We start from the raw sequence: 18583 nt of genomic DNA, 5'->3' as shown, positions 1-18583 counted from the left end.
TGTTTCTTTCCCAGCATAAAAGAGACTTTGAGGTAAATATTACCATCTTCTGTAAATCAACTTCATTGCAAACATAAAGTTACTTGACTGCTTTCACAAAGGAGGCAATATTGCAAGCAATAAAATGTGAGGCTGGATGAACACAGCAGGCCAAGCAGCATCTCAGGAGCACAAAAGTGCTCCTGAGATGCTGCTTGGCCTGCTGTGTTCATCCAGCATCACATTTTATTATCTTGGAATTCTCCAGCATCTGCAGTTCCCATTATCTCCAATATTGCAAGCAGTCAGTTCCAAAATTCCTGCAAAGGTAGTCTCTTAAGCAAGTTTAGATTCTGGACAAAATTTGTTGTTCAAAATCAACCCTTGTTTTACTGAAATCTCCATACTTTCATCCACTATCAAGTCATGAAATGGTGATTTACATAATTCATCCAAGAACTGTCTCTGTATGATGAAGACGATACACTCTGAAAATTCTAAGGCATAATTCTTGCTGTGCCATCTCTCAGTAATTGCCGTCCACTTTACCACATGTTCATCACTGTCTTGCATGGAAAGCATGGACCCATTCGTCTTTCCGACAAGTATGACATTATCAGTGAGGAGTTTCACCACATCACGATCATCCCCTTCAAGATAAATGAACATCTCATCAGTTCATTCATTCTGTTTATGTTGAAGGTGGCATTTCTGTTTCGAAAAGACTTCTGAAAGCCATTCCCTTTCAAAATATGCATAGGATTTCTTTTTTGAAGATTCATTTGCTTTTTTTTGGACATATTTTAAACTTATCAAGAAAACAAACTTTAAATTTTGGAAGAGAAATGTAAGCTGCCATTTGAGTCAAATGTTACTCCCTTCTGGAGTGGCTGCCTGCTTCCTGGATCTCATGTCTGATCCTCCAAGTCACTGCTGATGCAACTGTAAACTCCCTAGGATCCTCCTATGATCTTTTTCCTTTCTGGAGCTGCTTCAATGATGTTTATGAAATCTTTCTGGAGCTGGAAGCAGTTGTGTGGCTGAGGACTGAATTCCAAAATCCTGTGATTTGTTCTGGTATCTGGTGGATTCTGGGATTCATGGGCCATCAGCAGTCTGGAAGGTGCTTTCTGATATTCTGGGGAGGATTCCTTCATTTGCCATTTGGACGCGACCATCTGGTGTGTGGACAATCATGGAGTGTGCATGGTTTCGTTTTCCTGGTGCACAGCTGTGAAGGCACACAATCTACAGGGAGTGTTGGTCACAGCCGTGTTTTGGTGCACGTCACCATCATTTTAGCCATCACAACCACACATTCAGTGACAGCTTGCTCTCTCTGTTGCAACAGAGGTCATGCCTCACGTCAGGCAAACCTGGAAAGCTGAAGGTGGCAGTTTGGCAGGGTGAAGTCGTTGATGGTAGTGGTGTCTGCATTACTGTATTCCCCAAGCTCCCTCCTAGAGGTATCCATACATGTGTCCCTTGTCCTCCAGAAAAGCTGTTCAGGCCATGCTGAGAGCAGATAATAATGCGCACAGCACAAAAAACAAGTGTATACTCTGCGCAGCAGGATTTCCTCCAAAATATTGTTACAAGTGGCTCTACACAAGGAAATTTCAAGCTTTACTATTCTGTGTGAAGATGTATATAAAACAATTCTCTCAAAATTATCCTTGTAATGTTTTAGTACCAAGAATGAATTGTTAGAGATTAATGATTATAATTGATGAAGTATTAGAGAAATGATTTCTAGAGCGATCGCTTTGATCATTAATGCTGAGTTCACTAATTCTAAGTCATTGTAGCAATATTAAACAATAAGAACTATAACCTGTATTGACATAAAGACCTCAAGGATCATCACAAAAAAACTTGATCAAAGAGATGCGTTTTAAGGAGCATCTCAGAGGAGCCGTAGGGAGCCCAAGAAATTTAGTAAGAAATTCTACAACTTACAGCTGAAATTGCTCTCAGAATCCGGAGCTTAAAAGGGTTTTGGTGTGTGTGTGTGTGTGTGTGTGTGTGTGTGTGTGTGTGTGTGTGTGTGTGTGTGTGTGTGTGTATATGCATGCATGTTAGGTCACCTGTGTATAATGATTGAGTTGTGTTACCATTGAGCTTGGCTACATGACTGCAATGGATTGTGAACCTTCATGAGAATTCAACATCGTTGAGATAATAGGAAAGGAACACTGGTACAGAAAATATTTCTGTTTTATATTCTCAATTCAAGTGTGTTCTTTTTCAGATTGAAACAAACTTAATGCTTGATCTAATGTCTCTAAATTGTGGGAGATTACACATAGATAATCAAAACATATCCTATGAATCACCTTTCCAAGACAGAAAGGAAAAACAGATGAAAAACAGTGCTATTTTTGTTGACATACCTAGCTCCGCAATGTTATGAAACGGAATTATATCTATTATTTTTCAAAAGTTATTTGAACAACAAATTTTTATGAGGTACTGCTGCAAGAATTCTCAAAGGGTTAAAATCAATAAACTCTGATGCTTGTGCAGAAACTCAGTGACCCCATTCTTTAATTGGTTTGCAGAGTTTGTTTAGAGAATCGAGGGAGGTGACATCACTGAAAGACGTTTAACTAAGTGCAGAGAAGGTGCAGGTGACAGAGGCAGTTGACAGCAGATAGTGTAACTTAACAGTAAAGACAATCCCAAAAAAATGAGCTTAGCAGGAAGCCTGGGAGGAATGGGAATCATACCAAAGAGGAAAAGGCAGAAAGTGACAGAAGTCTGCAGTTCACAAAGTAAACATGAAGTCAGATTTCAAGATCTGATCATATTTATTGTAGAAAGAAAAATGGGATCGAGTAGAAGATCGTTTCTGATGGACTTAGCACGCAAGAAAGGATTCAGAGTCGAAGATGTCATGAGGTACACACTCTGGTTGATGTACTAACTTATCTATTATCTTCTTAACATGCCTTCCTGAAAATATGTGATGGGGGCAAGCAGACAGCGTGACGATATTGACCAGTTGGAATTTTCAAGATGTTATTCAGAAAATCTATGAAAATGCACAGCAGAAAATGATTTGTAGCATGTTAAACATGACTGCAGTTGAACATTTTGTTACATAACATTATTGTGTATGATCTATGGCCCATTCTCTAAACAGTAAAGAACTTATTGAATGTAATAATGGTAACAATGCTTTGTCTTACTTTTTTAATGAAAAGAAACATTGATATGCATTCAGTAAATGGAAGGTTACATGAGGATTCTTCTATCATCAAAAAGACTTCTTGTCTCCAAAGAGTGAGTAGTTTGAAAATTTTTTGTTATGTGGAGATAAACTCAATCTACAACGAGTAACATTCTAATCACTTACTCATAGCTTGTGAACCTTTTGGTTCATCAATGGAGTCAATTGCTTCCAATTGCTTCATAGGAGTCATAATTTACAAGAAAAAATAACTTTGTAAAGATTTACTCAACGCACGAATGAAAAGATGAATGACAGAATGCCAGTTTGATTTGAATTAATTTTGCCGAAAATAATAAAATATTTAATTATATCAAACATCATTGGTAAGCCCAGTAGATCAGTTAGCATGATGAAAACTGTGCTGGCATGATTTTGTTTTCCATGCATGAGAGAAACACTTGCAGTTATTTTGTACCTTTTTTGTGTTTTTTTCTGCAGTTTACAATGTTGCCACAATGCTATATTTTGTGCCAAGTACAACCACAGACATGAGTGCACTATAGAAATGATGGATCAAGCCAGATGTCAAAATCCCCAGTGGTATAGCTAGGGTGTATGTGACAGGAAGATAGGGGCTTAATAATTGTAAATTATTTTTCTCCAAATAAAACCACAGGAAGATGCACTATGAAATTTCAAACTGTAATTTTACACATGAAGTATTACTTCAAACTGAAAGAATTATTTATCACACTATGAAATTTACCATCTGGCACCAAGGTATTCAAACAAATATGATTTTTTAGAATTAAAAAATACAACAAGAATTTACTTGTACAATTTTAGAGTTTAAAACGTGCGGGGACAGGGAGACTAAATATCATGACATTATGACTTTCCATTTCACATTTTCTTCAAATTTAGTTTATTTGTTTGCAGTTTGCACAAAGCCAGGAAATATTAGTGGCAGAGAAATGTGACATATATGTCATTCAAGGAATACAACAATAGCTGTTTCCTGGCACGTGGAATGTCTTTTGAGAAGGCATTATAAAACCTAGACATTTATTTATAGCATTTAGAACAGGTGATTTTGTTAAAAAAGACTCATTATTTAGTATAAAGTTTTTGGAGGGTAGCTATTGGTGGACCTTCCAGGGTGTATACTCTCCTGGACACCAGGAAGTATGACCGGGAGCAAGAAATTCAGCTCTTTGAGACCACTCCACCATTTAACATCAACATAGCTGATTTCATCTAAGGTCCACTTTCCTGCCTGCTCCCCATGCTGCTTTATTCAGCTTTTCATCAGAAACATATCTATTTCTTTCTTGAATTGTTGATTGTTTCTGTCTGCACTGCACTCTGGAGCAGTAAGGTCCACAGATTCACAAGACTCTGAAAAGAAGTAGTTTCTCCTCAGTTTGAACCTGCCTCCTCCTCACTCCATATTAATGATGTGTCGTTCAAGACTGTCCAACAAGGGGAAATATCTGTTCTATGTTCATGTTATCAATCTCCTTTTAGCATTTTACATACCTCCATCAGATACCCCCCTCCCTGCCTTATTATTCTGAACTCCAGCGAGTACAAGCCTGAGCTATTCAACTGCTCCTTGTAACACAGCCCTTTCACCCCGGAATCGATCTGGTGAATCTCCTCTGAACTGCCTCCAGTGCCACCACATCCTTCCTCAAATAAGGAAACCAAAACTGGATATAATATTCCAGATGTGGTCTCAGCAACATCTTATATAATTGTAACAACACTTCTTTACTTTTTTAACCAGTCCTTTTGCAACAAATATCAGGATTCCATTTGCCTTAATTATTATATGCTGCACCCTGCATGGCCACTTTCATGCACAAAAATGCCCAGATCCCTCTGTACTGATGTATTTTGAATATGCTTCCCATTTACATAATAGTCTTGCCCTTTTGTTTTTCTGGCCAAAATGGGCAACCTTGCACCTTTCCACCATAAACTCCATCTTTATTCTGGCCCATTCTTCTAGCCTTTCAATATACACCTGTAAGCTCTTTATCACCTCATCACTGCCTGTCTTCCCACCTATTTTAGGTTTATCTGTGAACTTTGCCACATTACACAACTGTTCCTGTGAGTAGAATCATTTATATAGATTATAAGTAGTTGAAGTCTGAGAAATGAACCCTGTAGCACCCCACTAGTTACAATTCCTCATCCAGAGAAGGATCCATTTATCCCAACACTCTGCTTTCTGTCAGTCAGCCAATTGTCTATCCAAACCAATTGTCAACCCTTAACCTCTGGGTCTAACCTTCTGGATCAGTCTTTTATGTGGCAAATTTTCAAATGTCTTCTAGATATCTAGATATACCACACCCACCAGATCCCTACCATCTCTACCTTGTTGATTACATCCTCAAAGAATTTTAAAAGGACACTTGACAGGAAAGTTACAGAAAAGTTGCTTCCGCCTATGGAAGAGTTTTGGACTCGAGGGCATAATCTCAGAATTAGGGCTCACCCATTAGCCAGAGATGAGAAGGAATTTCTTCTCCAAGAGGGTGCTGAATCTGTGAAATTCCTTGCCACAGAAGGCTGTGGAGGTTGAGTTGTTCAATATATTCAAGGCTGAAATACACAGATTTATAATCAATGAGGGAATCAAGGATACAGAGGATCAAGAGGAAATGGCAGGAAAGTCAAGTTGAGGATTTGCAGGTGATAGAAACATAGAAGTATATAAAATAGTGTAGGAGTAGGCCATTCAGCCCCTTGAAACTTTTTCTGCGATTCACTATCATGATAGCTGATCATCCAACTTAGTACCCTGTTCCCACTTTCTTTCCACACACTTTAATCTCTCAGCCTAACAGCAATATCTAATTCCTCCCTGAAAACACTCAGTATTTTCTCAGCTGTTTTAACGGGCAGAGAATTCCACAAGCTCATCACTTTCTGGTTAATAAAGAATATTCTCCTCCTCTTGGTCCTAGATTGCCTACCCCAAGATCAACCACGTTCTCATTGAATAGTGGAGTAGGTCCGATGGGCTGAATGGCCTACTGGTGCTTCTACATTTTATGATTTTATTTAACACAGATGTGAGGAGAAATTTCTTCACAAAGCAGGAACAGCAACTCATATTCCGCTTGGAAACCCTGCAGCCCAATGGTATCAATGTGGACTTCACCAGCTTCAAAATCTCCCCTTCCCCCACCGCATCCCAAAACCAGCCCAGTTCGTCCTCTCCCCCCACTGCACCACACAAGCAGCCCAGCTCTTCCCCTCCACCCACTGCATCCCAAAACCAGTCCAACCTGTCTCTGCCTCCCTAACCTGTTCTTCCTCTCACCCATCCCTTCCTCCCACCCCAACCCGCACCTCCATCTCTTACCTACTAACCTCATCCCACCTCCTTGACCTGTCCGTCTTCCCTGGACTGACCTATCCCCTCCCTACCTCCCCGCCTATACTCTCCTCTCCACCCATCTTCTTTTCTCTCCATCTTCGGTCCGCCTCCCCCTCTCTCCCTATTTATTCCAGAACCCTTACCCCATCCCCCTCTCTGATGAAGGGTCCAGGCCCGAAACATCAGCTTTTGTGCTCCTGAGATGCTGCTGGGCCTGCTGTGTTCATCCAGCCTCACATTTTATTGTCTTGGACAATCTTTGGAATTCTCTTTCCTAGGGGTATTTGGACATTTAGTTGATGCATTTTTCAAGACTGAGATCAATACAATTTTGAGTAGTAGAGGAATCAGGGAACAGAAAGGAACAAGTAACAAGAAAAATAGAATTGATTTAGAAGTTTATCCATAATCTTATTAAATGTACAGGAAGTTTGAAGAGTCTTATGACCTACTCTGTTCGTACTTCTTATGTTTCCAAAGTTTATTTTGTAACTCACGTGTAATATTTATGAAAATCCTCAGTTGGGCAAAGACAAGATAATACTAAATTGGTACAATTCTCCTCGATGCTACTATGTAACTGAGAGCCATGTATTTGAAAAATAGTAATTACAACCTTAATAGAGATTATTGCTTTGTGTTTTGCATGAAGGGATAGTCCTTCTTCTGAAATGTTTTCTAGCTTTGCCTTGAGAGAGAAATAGAAAGAAAAATGACATCCATATATCATAAAAAATAGAAAAAATAAGATGAAATAGAATGAGAAAAGCAAAGAAGCGACACTTCTGATGGTGTTCCTATACTACTGCAGTAAAGTGAATAAAAGGCATACACCAAGGAAACCTTCCAGCTGATGACCCACAAAACCTTAGCAGTGCAATGAGCAAGAGCTTAACATTGCTCAAGAGCTTAGAGATCATGTGGTAAGGCACTGGGAATGCCTCATGCTTCATCCTTGTTCTCAGTACGTGGGGTCAATCACGTTTTCTCAGCCATCTATGACTTGATTGGTAAATACAAGCATGTATTAAAGAGGTGAGTCCAGTGTATAGGTTTTTACATGGAATTATACATGGCATCATCTTGAAGTCCAAGTTGAATATCTTTAATGCAAAATGTTCCCAACTTATTGTACATCTGTGAGATACATAACATGTAACAATGACTTTTGGAAGAAACTACAGAAATTCCATGCATGTAACTTATGACATATGCGTTGCACACGACACTGTGTAAAGAAAATAAATAAATCACAGGGCTGTACAAAAACTATATTGCAATACTTCAATTACCCAAGTATCAATTGGAATGATGTTAGAATAAAGAGCAAAGAGTGGGGGAATTTTTCCGAATGTGTTCAAGAATTCAGTACGTCGTCAGGATAAAGGAGGTATTTCTTGATTTAGTTTTAAGCAGGGAACTGTATTGTATAAGAGGGATCATCATATCATAAGATTTAGATTAGTAATAGAAAAATAGTAAGTGATAATATAAACTGGAAGGTCAAAGTGGAAAAGGATTTTGGAAATGTAAGTGGACTCCTTTTAATGAAATGAGAATGGACCTAGCTGAGGTAAAATGGAATCAAAGGTTGATGGTGATAACTGTAATGGGACAATTTTTCTTTAAGGAAGAGGTACAGTTGCAAGCTGAGTAGATTGCAACAAGAGAGAAAGATTGGAGAACCAAAAACAGCACTCCCTGAATGACAACAGAGGTAGAAATAAAAGGAAAGGTCTGCAATGCATGTGAGCTGAATTTTAGGTCACATTCAATCATTTTAGAGGGGATTTGAAGAAGAATATAATAGTGGCAAAGAGAGATTATGAGAAAAGAATGGCAGCTAACATAAAAGAGAGCCCAATAATCTTCTACCAGCATGTAAATAGTAAATGGGGAGAGTGAAGTGTCCTACTAAAAACAAACAAGGTGATACATTGCTGGAAGTGCTGGAAAAGGATCGAATACTTAATGAGTACTTTGTCATTGAGTCATGGAGTCATAGAGATTATAGTCACGGGAACAGGCCTTTTGTTTAACGTGTCCATGCTGACAAGATATTCTAGATAAATCTAGCCCCATTTGCCAGCATTTGGCTCATATCGGGCTAAATCCTTTCTACTCGTATACCAATCCAAATGCCTTTTAAATGTTGCAATTATACCAGCCTCCACCACTTCCCCAGGCACTTCATTCTGTACATGCATCCCCCTCTGCGTGAAAAAGTTGCCTCTTAGACCACTGTTACAACTTTGCCCGCTCGCCGTAAAGCTATGCCCTCTAGTTTTGGACTTACCTACCCCTGGGAAAAGACTTTGTCTATTTACCCTAACCATGCCTCTCATGATTTTTTAAACCTCTATTAGGTAACCCCTCTGATGGTCCAGGAAATATAGCCCCAGTCTATTCAGCCTCTCCCTATAGCTCAAACCCTTCAGCCCTGGCAACATCCTTGTAATTTTTTTCCACACCATTTCTAGTTTCACAGCATCCTTCCTAAAACAGAATTCTAACAGTGGCCGAGCCAATGTCCTGTACAGCTGCAACATGATCTTCTAACTCCTACAACTCAAAACACTGACTAATAAAGGCAAGCATAACAAACACCTTCTTTACCTACCCTGACTACCCGCGACTCCACTTTCAGGGAATTATGAACCTGGACTCCAAGTCTCTCTGTTCAGCAACACCTTCCCATTAAATGCATAAGACCTGCCCTGATTTGCCTTTCCAAAATGCAGTACCTCACATTCATCTAAGTTAAACTCCATCTGCCACTCCTTGACATATTGGCTCATCTGATCAATATCTCGATGTACTCTGAGATAACCTTCTTCGCTGTCTACTACATCTCCAATTTTGGTGTCATCTGCAAACTCACTAACCATACCTCCCATGCTCACACCCAAAACATTTATATAAATGACGGAACTGTTCTGAAGAAGGGTCCCGACCTGAAACATTGACTTTCCTGCTCCTCTGATGCTGCCTGACCTGCTGTGTTCCTCCAGTTTCACACTGTGTTTGCTCTGACTCCAGCACATGCAGTTCTTGCTATCTCCAAGTTATGTAAATGGTTCTTTTCAAACTGGATGGTGGTTGACAGTAGAGTTTCCTCAGAGTTGACAGTTGGACCACTGTTTTTCCAAAGGCACAGTAGAATTTCAAAATTTGACCAATTATACCAAACTCAGCAGAGTAATGAAAGAAGCCAGCCACTGGAACAGGGAGCCTGGGTGTATTGGCGCAAGTACAGAGCCCAGAAAATGGAGAGCATTGGTAACAGAATACGTATTCATTCTGAAAAGCATAAAAGTATTCATCAAAACCAAAAACGATTGTTAATGTCCAAGTGATTGATCAATGTTCAGGTTACCTCATGCAACATGAGAAAAAGGTAAAGAGGAACCTATCAAGCTTCGTGGAACAGGACGAAGAATAGGCAGACAAATAGCAGATGGAATTTAAGATGGAGAAGTGCAATGTGATGCTATTTGGCGTTAAGAGTAGGAAGAAACAATATAGGATCAGTGGCACAATTCTAAAGATTTTGCAGGAGCAAAAGGTCTGAGGGTCATTGTACATTGATCTTTGAAGGTGGCAGCTCATAATAGGTGAATGATTAGCAATGCATCTGGATCTTGGCCTTCATAAATAGAGGCATTGTGTACAAAAGCATAGAAATTATGTTGACCCTTTAAGAAGCACTGTTAGATCCCAAATGGAGTTCTGTGTCCAGTACTAGTCAATATACCTGAATGTGAGGATCCTTAAGAGGGTTCAGGGAGATTTAGTGGGGAACTTTAGTTAAAGCGTTAAATTGGAATAGATGGTGTGGAGAGATAATGGGAACGGCAGATGCTGGAGAATTCCAAGATAATAAAATGTGAGGCTGGATGAACACAGCAGGCCAAGCAGCATCTCAGGAGCACAAAAGCTGACGTTTCGGGCCTAGACCCTTCATCAGAGAGGGGAATGGGGTGAGGGTTCTGGAATAAACAGGGAGAGAGGGGGAGGCGGACCGAAGATGGAGAGTAAAGAAGATAGGTGGAGAGAGTATAGGTGGGGAGGTAGGGAGGGGATAGGTCAGTCCAGGGAAGACGGACAGGTCAAGGAGGTGGGATGAGGTTAGTAGGTAGATGGGGGTGTGGCTTGGGGTGGGAGGAAGGGATGGGTGAGAGGAAGAACCAGTTAGGGAGGCAGAGACAGGTTGGACTGGTTTTGGGATGCAGTGGGTGGGGGGGAAGAGCTGGGCTGGTTGTGTGATGCAGTGGGGGGAGGGGACGATCTGGGCTGGTTTAGGGATGCAGTTGGGGAAGGGGAGATTTTGAAACTGGTGAAGTCCACATTGATACCATTAGGCTGCATGGTTCCCAGGCGGAATATGAGTTGCTGTTCCTGCAACCTTCGGGTGGCATCATTGTGGCACTGCAGGAGGCCCATGATGGACATGTCATCTAAAGAATGGGAGGGGGAGTGGAAATGGTTTGCGACTGGGAGGTGCAGTTGTTTGTTGCGAACTGAGCGGAGGTGTTCTGCAAAGCGGTCTCCAAGCCTCCGCTTGGTTTTCCCAATGTAGAGGAAGCCACACCGGGTACAGTGGATGCAGTATACCACATTGGCAGATGTGCAGGTGAACCTCTGCTTAATGTGGAATGTCATCTTGAGGCCTGGGATAGGGGTGAGGGAGGATGTGTGGGGGCAGGATGGTGTGGTCCTGCTTAGAACAAGTGAGGGGAGATTTGGTTGAGGTGCACAAGAATATGGTAGATTTGGATAAAGAAGAAATGGAAAAACTGTTTGCATTAGCTATTTGAACAAGGGCATGGTGTTACAGGATTCCAACTATTGGGTAAGAGATGCAGGGGATATGTGTGGGATACAGCACTTTTTAATCAGCAAGTGATAATGACTTAGAGATAGCTGCCAGCAGGATAGTGGAAGTGGAAACAATGATTTCAAAAAGAAGTTGATTAAGATCTTGAAGGAAATAAAGTTGCAGAGTTATGGGGATTGAGTGAGACCCAACTGTATTGCTCCACAGAGAAGTGACATGAACTGAACGGGACAAATGGTCTCTTTCAGTGGTGTAAATGTCCTGAACATGAAATTCTGATCATTCACTTTTGCAAACTCTTCCTACTGTCAGTGAAGGTATGACCTGAAAGTCTTGCTGGGTGTAACAAGATTCCCTGATTCTCTCCCACCATCTACACCAGGACCTCCAATGTAACATCAGAGAACATGAAGCTTTCAGCCATTTTGTCACTGTTAGAAGTTTCTCTGCAATCACTCTACATCCCCTTTAAGAGAGGCTGACAGCCCTGAAGTGGTACAATGTTGACATGAATGGCTGCATGCTTGGATCATTATAATGATTTGCAGTTTCAACATGGTGTTTGGATCACTGCAAAGATGCGCATTTGGTGTAAACCCTACATTCCTCTTTTCCAATCTCTTGGCCACTACAGTAAATCTAAATCACAAAGCTAGCAATCTCATACCCATCAAGCTCATGCAATACGTAGAATTCAATCAGAGGACAAAAATTGTTCATCAGTTTTTATAAATTGTGAACCCATTTAAAATACAGAGGCAACAAATGTCAGCACTACAACCACTTTTAGCACAGACCATGTTGATTGCTTCACTTTTGATGATGATAATATGGGCATTACATATAGGCACCAAAATTATTCCCCATTTTCTGGGGAAGGGTCTAGACCCAAAGTGTCGGCCTTCTTGCTCCTCTGATGCTGCTTTGCCTTGCTGTGTTCATCCAGCTCTACACCTTGTTATTTCAGATTCTCCAGCATCTGCAGTTCCTACTATCTCTGAAACATTCTGCAGAACTTTCCTGACTTGTATCTAGTTTTTGCTATTTTTGGGGGTGTTTTGAGTTACAGAGTGAAACTGGGAGAGCTGGGAAACATTTCAGAGCCAATGTATGGGTAAATTCAATTAATTTGGATATTCATTTTCTAATTATTATGTTATAAATGGTAGTTGTTAAATTTATAAAGTCAGTTTTCTCAAAATGATTGTCCACTCAAGGGTTTTGAACAAATTGATTAGCAGATTTTGTTGTTTTGTAAATAAGAGCTTTTTTAAAAAGTTCAGGAATTTCCATGATTACTTGTTCTTCATAGATATTTTGCTATTTGTGATTCATTCACATTTAGTGTGAATTATTAGATATTGGATTATTTATTGAAAAGTGGAATCATTTTTGTTTCCCTCTCTGAATTTGTGTCATGATAAACAAATGACATGGTGACATTTTGCAGGGCCCGATGGCTTTAAGTACTGTGAAGCTATGAATGTACACTGCACTTAATGAGTTTAATTATAGAAATAGGTATATTCTATTTTTACACGCGTTCGAAGAACTGATTTTGCAAAATTGCGCTGTCAACAGGGAGCCTCACTTGCCAGCTGTGCAAGTAATGAAATGAGAAGCATGCAACATTTCTTTTTCCTCTGTGCAAAAACTGAGAAGTGGCACAGACACAATGTGCCAAATGGCCTCCTTCTGTGCTGTAAACCTCTAAACTTCCCCGGTCCTGTAGCTGGTAAACTCCCCCCTGCCAGTGTGGATCAGGAAAATTATCACAGTATTGAATGGATTTCTCATGTGCGTATGCTTTATTTTAATTATTATGGGATGAGATAATGAGATCAAGAAGCAGATGAGGGATATATTAATGGAACTGTCGTTTATGAAGAGAAAAAAAAATTACCACTATATAATTAAAAGATGCTATACGCACATATTTATTTCGGTAAATCTGATGTGTTTATTTTCACAATGATAATATGTGAGCGACGCTAATATTTATAAGTTAAACGGACAGCATTCATACATATTGTTTCTTCTTCATACTTCTGGGCACTGAAGAAGAAATTCCACGTGGCGTTCTAATGACCATTGTTAAAACTATTTTTAGTAGTGTTATTCTGTGTCTGTTTCTTGGATCATTGGCATTCTTATGTTGTTTATCTTTAGGGATCTTCTAAGCAGAATTTTCTTGTCTACATAACTCACTTTTTGTACTGCTATTTATGGCCAAAGGCCCAGCATTTAAAATTTTTTAATAAGATGTTGACTGAGGAAATGGTTATGCATACCAATGAAGATTTGAAGGTCACTGACATATAGGGAAAATAGTGAAACGAAATGTACAATGCATGCTTGGGAGACAGTAAAGAATACCAAAGTTTTGAGAAGAGTTGAGAAGATCAGAGATGCCATTAAGACAAAGTGGCCTGAGAAATTACATTAGGAAGGAAGGATACAATATAGATTTTTAATTCTTCGTGTGAGAAATGTGAAGAGAGTTGAGTTTGTTTATTGTGTAAATGAGAAGTTAAGTGCAGTCTGCACCAGTAATGCTAATTTAGTTCCATGCATACCAATGTAGGCTGCTGAAAATAAATACTCTATTCTGTTTCCTGTCTGATAGAGTCGGAATGGCTAAAATTAAATTGTGATGCTACAAAACTTAGCTTGCATCGTAAGGAACGAAATGTATTAAATTTTGCTATCCTTAATATCGGCTTTGCATTTTATTGCCTATCACTAAAAAATTGCTCTCTGACAAGTTGATTTATCTCTCAGTAAATGTCCCTAATTTGAATACTTGTTTTTAAAAAGTCAATTTCAGGTTCTTAGAATCATTGCTGAGAATTAAATTGCAACATTAGCCCCATTGTTTTTTGCAGCCCCAGCATAACACAGTTGCACTTTAATTGGGACGTGACCTGAGTGGGGAGTGCAGACCTCAGGGCACCTCAGTGGCTATGATACTTCAGCTACTTTAACCCCAGTAATAAAGTGCACTTTTTCCTCTGAAGGATTACCATAGTAACTTGCACTGATGTTGTACTACCATTCACTAAATGTTATAAAATGCAAGATAATATTCTAATTATTATCTTTTTGTTTCAATAGTGATTCAGTCACACATATTGTGACAGAGAATAATTCTTGGAATGAAATTTGGGACTGGATTCAAAACCTGAAGCTGTTAAATGCAGACAAGCTTAAGATGCTCAATATCTCCTGGTTCACAGACAGCATGGCTGCTGGAAAGCCTGTGGAAATAGAGGAACGGCATAAGCTTCAGGTAAATTTTACCTTACAGAATTAACCATGAGCTCCAGTATTATGCATGTTTACTGTAAGGCTTGCCAGCATTCTTGAGTGCACAAAGTTATTTTGTTTTAACTCCAGTGAGATGAAAGATAGCTGATCATTCTGCATCATTCGAACACGTGCTGTACAATTGCTTAAACTGAATAAAAGTGACATCTTATTTTGGCAAATCTGTTATTAATGGCTTCTCATCCAGATAGCAAGGAGATTCAAGGATATTGGTAAGAAAGAACAACTGAGAATACATGTCAAACAATATTTATGTGACAGGCTTGAAGTTATTAAATATTACGCTGTGTCAGGCAACTGATGCACTTAAATAGTAAATGAAACTATTAAAATAATAGATCATACCATCATCCTCCAACACTTGTCTTCGATTATCGAGTTTTATGGGTCTGCCATTCCTTCTTCCATTCCTACTCAATCATAATCATTGTATTTCTTGTAATGGCTTCTCGTTGTCTCCTACGAAGTTACCTCTCGAGTTCCTGAGGATGTGTCCATGGCTCTGTCCTGTTTCTCATCCATTAGCTGTTGCTTAGTGACACCATCTGAAAGCGCTGTGCCAGTTTGTACAAGTGTGCTGTTGATGTTCTAACTCTAATTCACTACCAACTGTCCTGAGCTCGCCACTGCCTTTAATTTGTTATGCTGCTTGTCAGATTTCCTAATTTGGATGCAAAGAAATTTCTCCTAATTAAATATTAGAAAGACTGAAACTACTGTCTTTGCTCCTTGCCACAAACTCCATTCACTAGGCATTCATCTCATCCCTTTGCTTGGTACTGTCTCAGGCTCTACCAGAATGTTTGAAATTTGACACTGAGGTGAAAGTTCAACACCATTGCCTTTTAATTATCACGATCACCTGGTCCCACCTCCACTGCATTACCCTCTCTGCCCTGTGTCAGTTTATTTGCTGCATCTAGCTTTCACTATTTCTGTACCCTCCCCACCTTAAACTTGATCTCATTCAAAATGTTGCTTCACGTTTTAGCTCACAGCAAGCCCTGATCATCTACCTTCTCGATTCTCATTGACTAAATTTCCTTACCTCCGACAATGACAAGATTTTTGATCTGGTTCGCTATTGTCCTTCAGGGAAGGAAATCTGCCATCCTCATCTGGTCTGACCTATTTGTGACACCAGATGCACAGCAAGGTGATTGACTCTAAACCACACTCTGAAATGGCCTAACAAGCCAATCAGTCATACCAATCACTACAAAGTCTCAAAGAAATGAAACTGGACGGATCACCTGGCATCGACCCAGGCACCAAAAGACAACAGCAGAAACAGCCATGAAGACTTTGCAAAGTCCTCCTCACAAACATCTGGGGGTTAGTGCCAAAATTGGGAGAGCTATCCCACAGACTAGTCAAGCAACAGCCTGACATAGTCATACTCATGGAATCATAACTTACGGAAAATGTCTCAGACACCATCATCACCATTCCTGGAGAAATTCTGTCCCGCCAGCAGGACAGACCCAGCAGAGGTGGCCGCACAATGGTATACAGTTAGGAGGGAGTTGCTCTGGGAGTCCGCAACACTGACTTTGGACCCCATGGAGACTCATGGCTTCAGGTTAAACATGGGCAAGGAAACCTCCATGTGATCACCACATTCTGTCCTGCCTCAGCTGATAAATCAGTATTCCCCCAGGCTGAAGAATCCTTGGAAAAAGCACTGAGGATTGTCAAGGGCACAAAATGCATTGTGGGTGACGGATTTCAATATCCACCAGCAAAAGTGGCCCGGCTGTTGTACTACTGATCGAGCTAAGGGCGTCCTAAAGGACATAACTGTTCGGGTGGGTCTATGGCAGGCGGTGAAGGGGCCAACAAGAGAGAAAAACATACTTGACCTCATTCTTACTAATCTGTCAGCTGTAGATGTATCTGTCCATGACAGTATCAGTAAGAGTGACCATTGCACAGTCCTTGTGGAGACGAAGTCCCACCTTCACATTGAGAACACCCTCCATCGTGTTGTGTGGCACTATTACCATGCTAAATGGGACAGACTTCAAAGAGCAACTTGAGACTGGCCATCCATGAGGTGCTGTGGGCGATCAACAGTAGTGAAATTGAATTTCAGCACAATCTGTAACCTCATGGTCTGGCATATCCCCCACTCAACCATTACCATCAACCCAGGGGATGGGTGCAGGAGGGCATGTCAGGAGCAGCACTAAACACAGTTGAAGATGAGGTGTCAAGATAATAAAATGTGAGGCTGGATGAACACAGCAGGCCAAGCAGCATCTCAGGAGCACAAAAGCTGACGTTTCGGGCCTAGACCCTTCATCAGAGAGGGGGATGGGGGGAGGGAACTGGAATAAATAGGGAGAGAGGGGGAGGCGGACCGAAGATGGAGAGTAAAGAAGATAGGTGGAGAGAGTGTAGGTGGGGAGGTAGGGAGGGGATAGGTCAGTCCAGGGAAGACGGACAGGTCAAGGAGGTGGGATGAGGTTAGTAGGTAGCTGGGGGTGCGGCTTGGGGTGGGAGGAAGGGATGGGTGAGAGGAAGAACCGGTTAGGGAGGCAGAGACAGGTTGGACTGGTTTTGGGATGCAGTGGGTGGGGGGGAAGAGCTGGGCTGGTTGTGTGGTGCAGTGGGGGGAGGGGATGAACTGGGCTGGTTTAGGGATGCAGTAGGGGAAGGGGAGATTTTGAAACTGGTGAAGTCCACATTGATACCATATGGCTGCAGGGTTCCCAGGCGGAATATGAGTTGCTGTTCCTGCAACCTTCGGGTGGCATCATTGTGGCAGTGCAGGAGGCCCATGATGGACATGTCATCAAGAGAATGGGAGGGGGAGTGGAAATGGTTTGCGACTGGGAGGTGCAGTTGTTTGTTGCGAACTGAGCGGAGGTGTTCTGCAAAGCGGTCCCCAAGCCTCCGTTTGGTTTCCCCAATGTAGAGGAAGCCGCACCGGGTACAGTGGATGCAGTATACCACATTGGCAGATGTGCAGGTGAACCTCTGCTTAATCTGGAATGTCATCTTGGGGCCTGGGATGGGGGTGAGGGAGGAGGTGTGGGGACAAGTGTAGCATTTCCTGCGGTTGCAGGGGAAGGTGCCGGGTGTGGTGGGGTTGGAGGGCAGTGTGGAGCGAACAAGGGAGTCACGGAGAGAGTGATGTCTCCGGAAAGCAGACAGGGGAGGGGATGGAAAAATGTCTTGGGTGGTGGGGTCGGATTGTAAATAGCGGAAGTGTCGGAGGATAATGCGTTGTATCCGGAGGTTGGTAGGGTGGTGTGTGAGAACGAGGGGGATCCTCTTGGGGCGGTTGTGGCGGGGGCGGGGTGTGAGGGATGTGTCGCGGGAAATGCGGGAGACGCGGTCAAGGGCGTTCTCGATCACCGTGGGGGGAAAGTTGCGGTCCTTAAAGAACTTGGACATCTGTGATGTGCGGGAGTGGAATGTCTTATCGTGGGAGCAGATGCGGCGGAGGCGGAGGAATTGGGAATAGGGGATGGAATTTTTGCAGGATGGTGGGTGGGAGGAGGTGTATTCTAGGTAGCTGTGGGAGTCGGTGGGCTTGAAATGGACATCAGTTACAAGCTGGTTGCCTGAGATGGAGACTGAGAGGTCCAGGAAGGTGAAGGATGTGCTGGAGATGGCCCAGGTGAACTGAAGGTTGGGGTGGAAGGTGTTGGTGAAGTGGATGAACTGTTCGAGCTCCTCTGGGGAGCAAGAGGCGGCGCCGATACAGTCATCAATGTACCGGAGGAAGAGGTGGGGTTTGGGGCCTGTGTAGGTGCGGAAGAGGGACTGTTCCACGTAACCTACAAAAAGGCAGGCATAGCTGGGGCCCATGTGGGTGCCCATGGCCTGCCCCTGCTCCTGCCCCACCGAACTCATCTCC

The 18583-nt window shown here is 41.7% G+C and overlaps 1 protein-coding gene across 2 annotated transcripts in view; it reads left to right on the top strand.

Moving 5' to 3' along the window:
* Positions 1 to 18583, top strand: part of dntt (deoxynucleotidyltransferase, terminal) — a 308352-nt gene that overhangs the window by 52954 nt on the left and 236815 nt on the right. The window contains exons 1-2 of one of the 2 annotated variants that reach the window (XM_059653118.1): positions 2669 to 2880; positions 14503 to 14677. In XM_059653118.1, coding sequence (XP_059509101.1) covers positions 2669 to 2880; positions 14503 to 14677 — 387 coding nt within the window. Of the gene's footprint in view, positions 1 to 2668; positions 2881 to 14502; positions 14678 to 18583 lie in introns of those variants that run through there. The other variant, XM_059653117.1, reaches the window with a different exon arrangement.

This window comes from Stegostoma tigrinum, chromosome 20 (genome assembly GCF_030684315.1).
Source record: "Stegostoma tigrinum isolate sSteTig4 chromosome 20, sSteTig4.hap1, whole genome shotgun sequence".
NCBI classification, from domain to species: Eukaryota; Metazoa; Chordata; class Chondrichthyes; order Orectolobiformes; family Stegostomatidae; genus Stegostoma; species Stegostoma tigrinum.
Note: the sequence above shows the minus strand (reverse complement) of the source record. Positions and strands in the feature narration are given on the sequence as shown.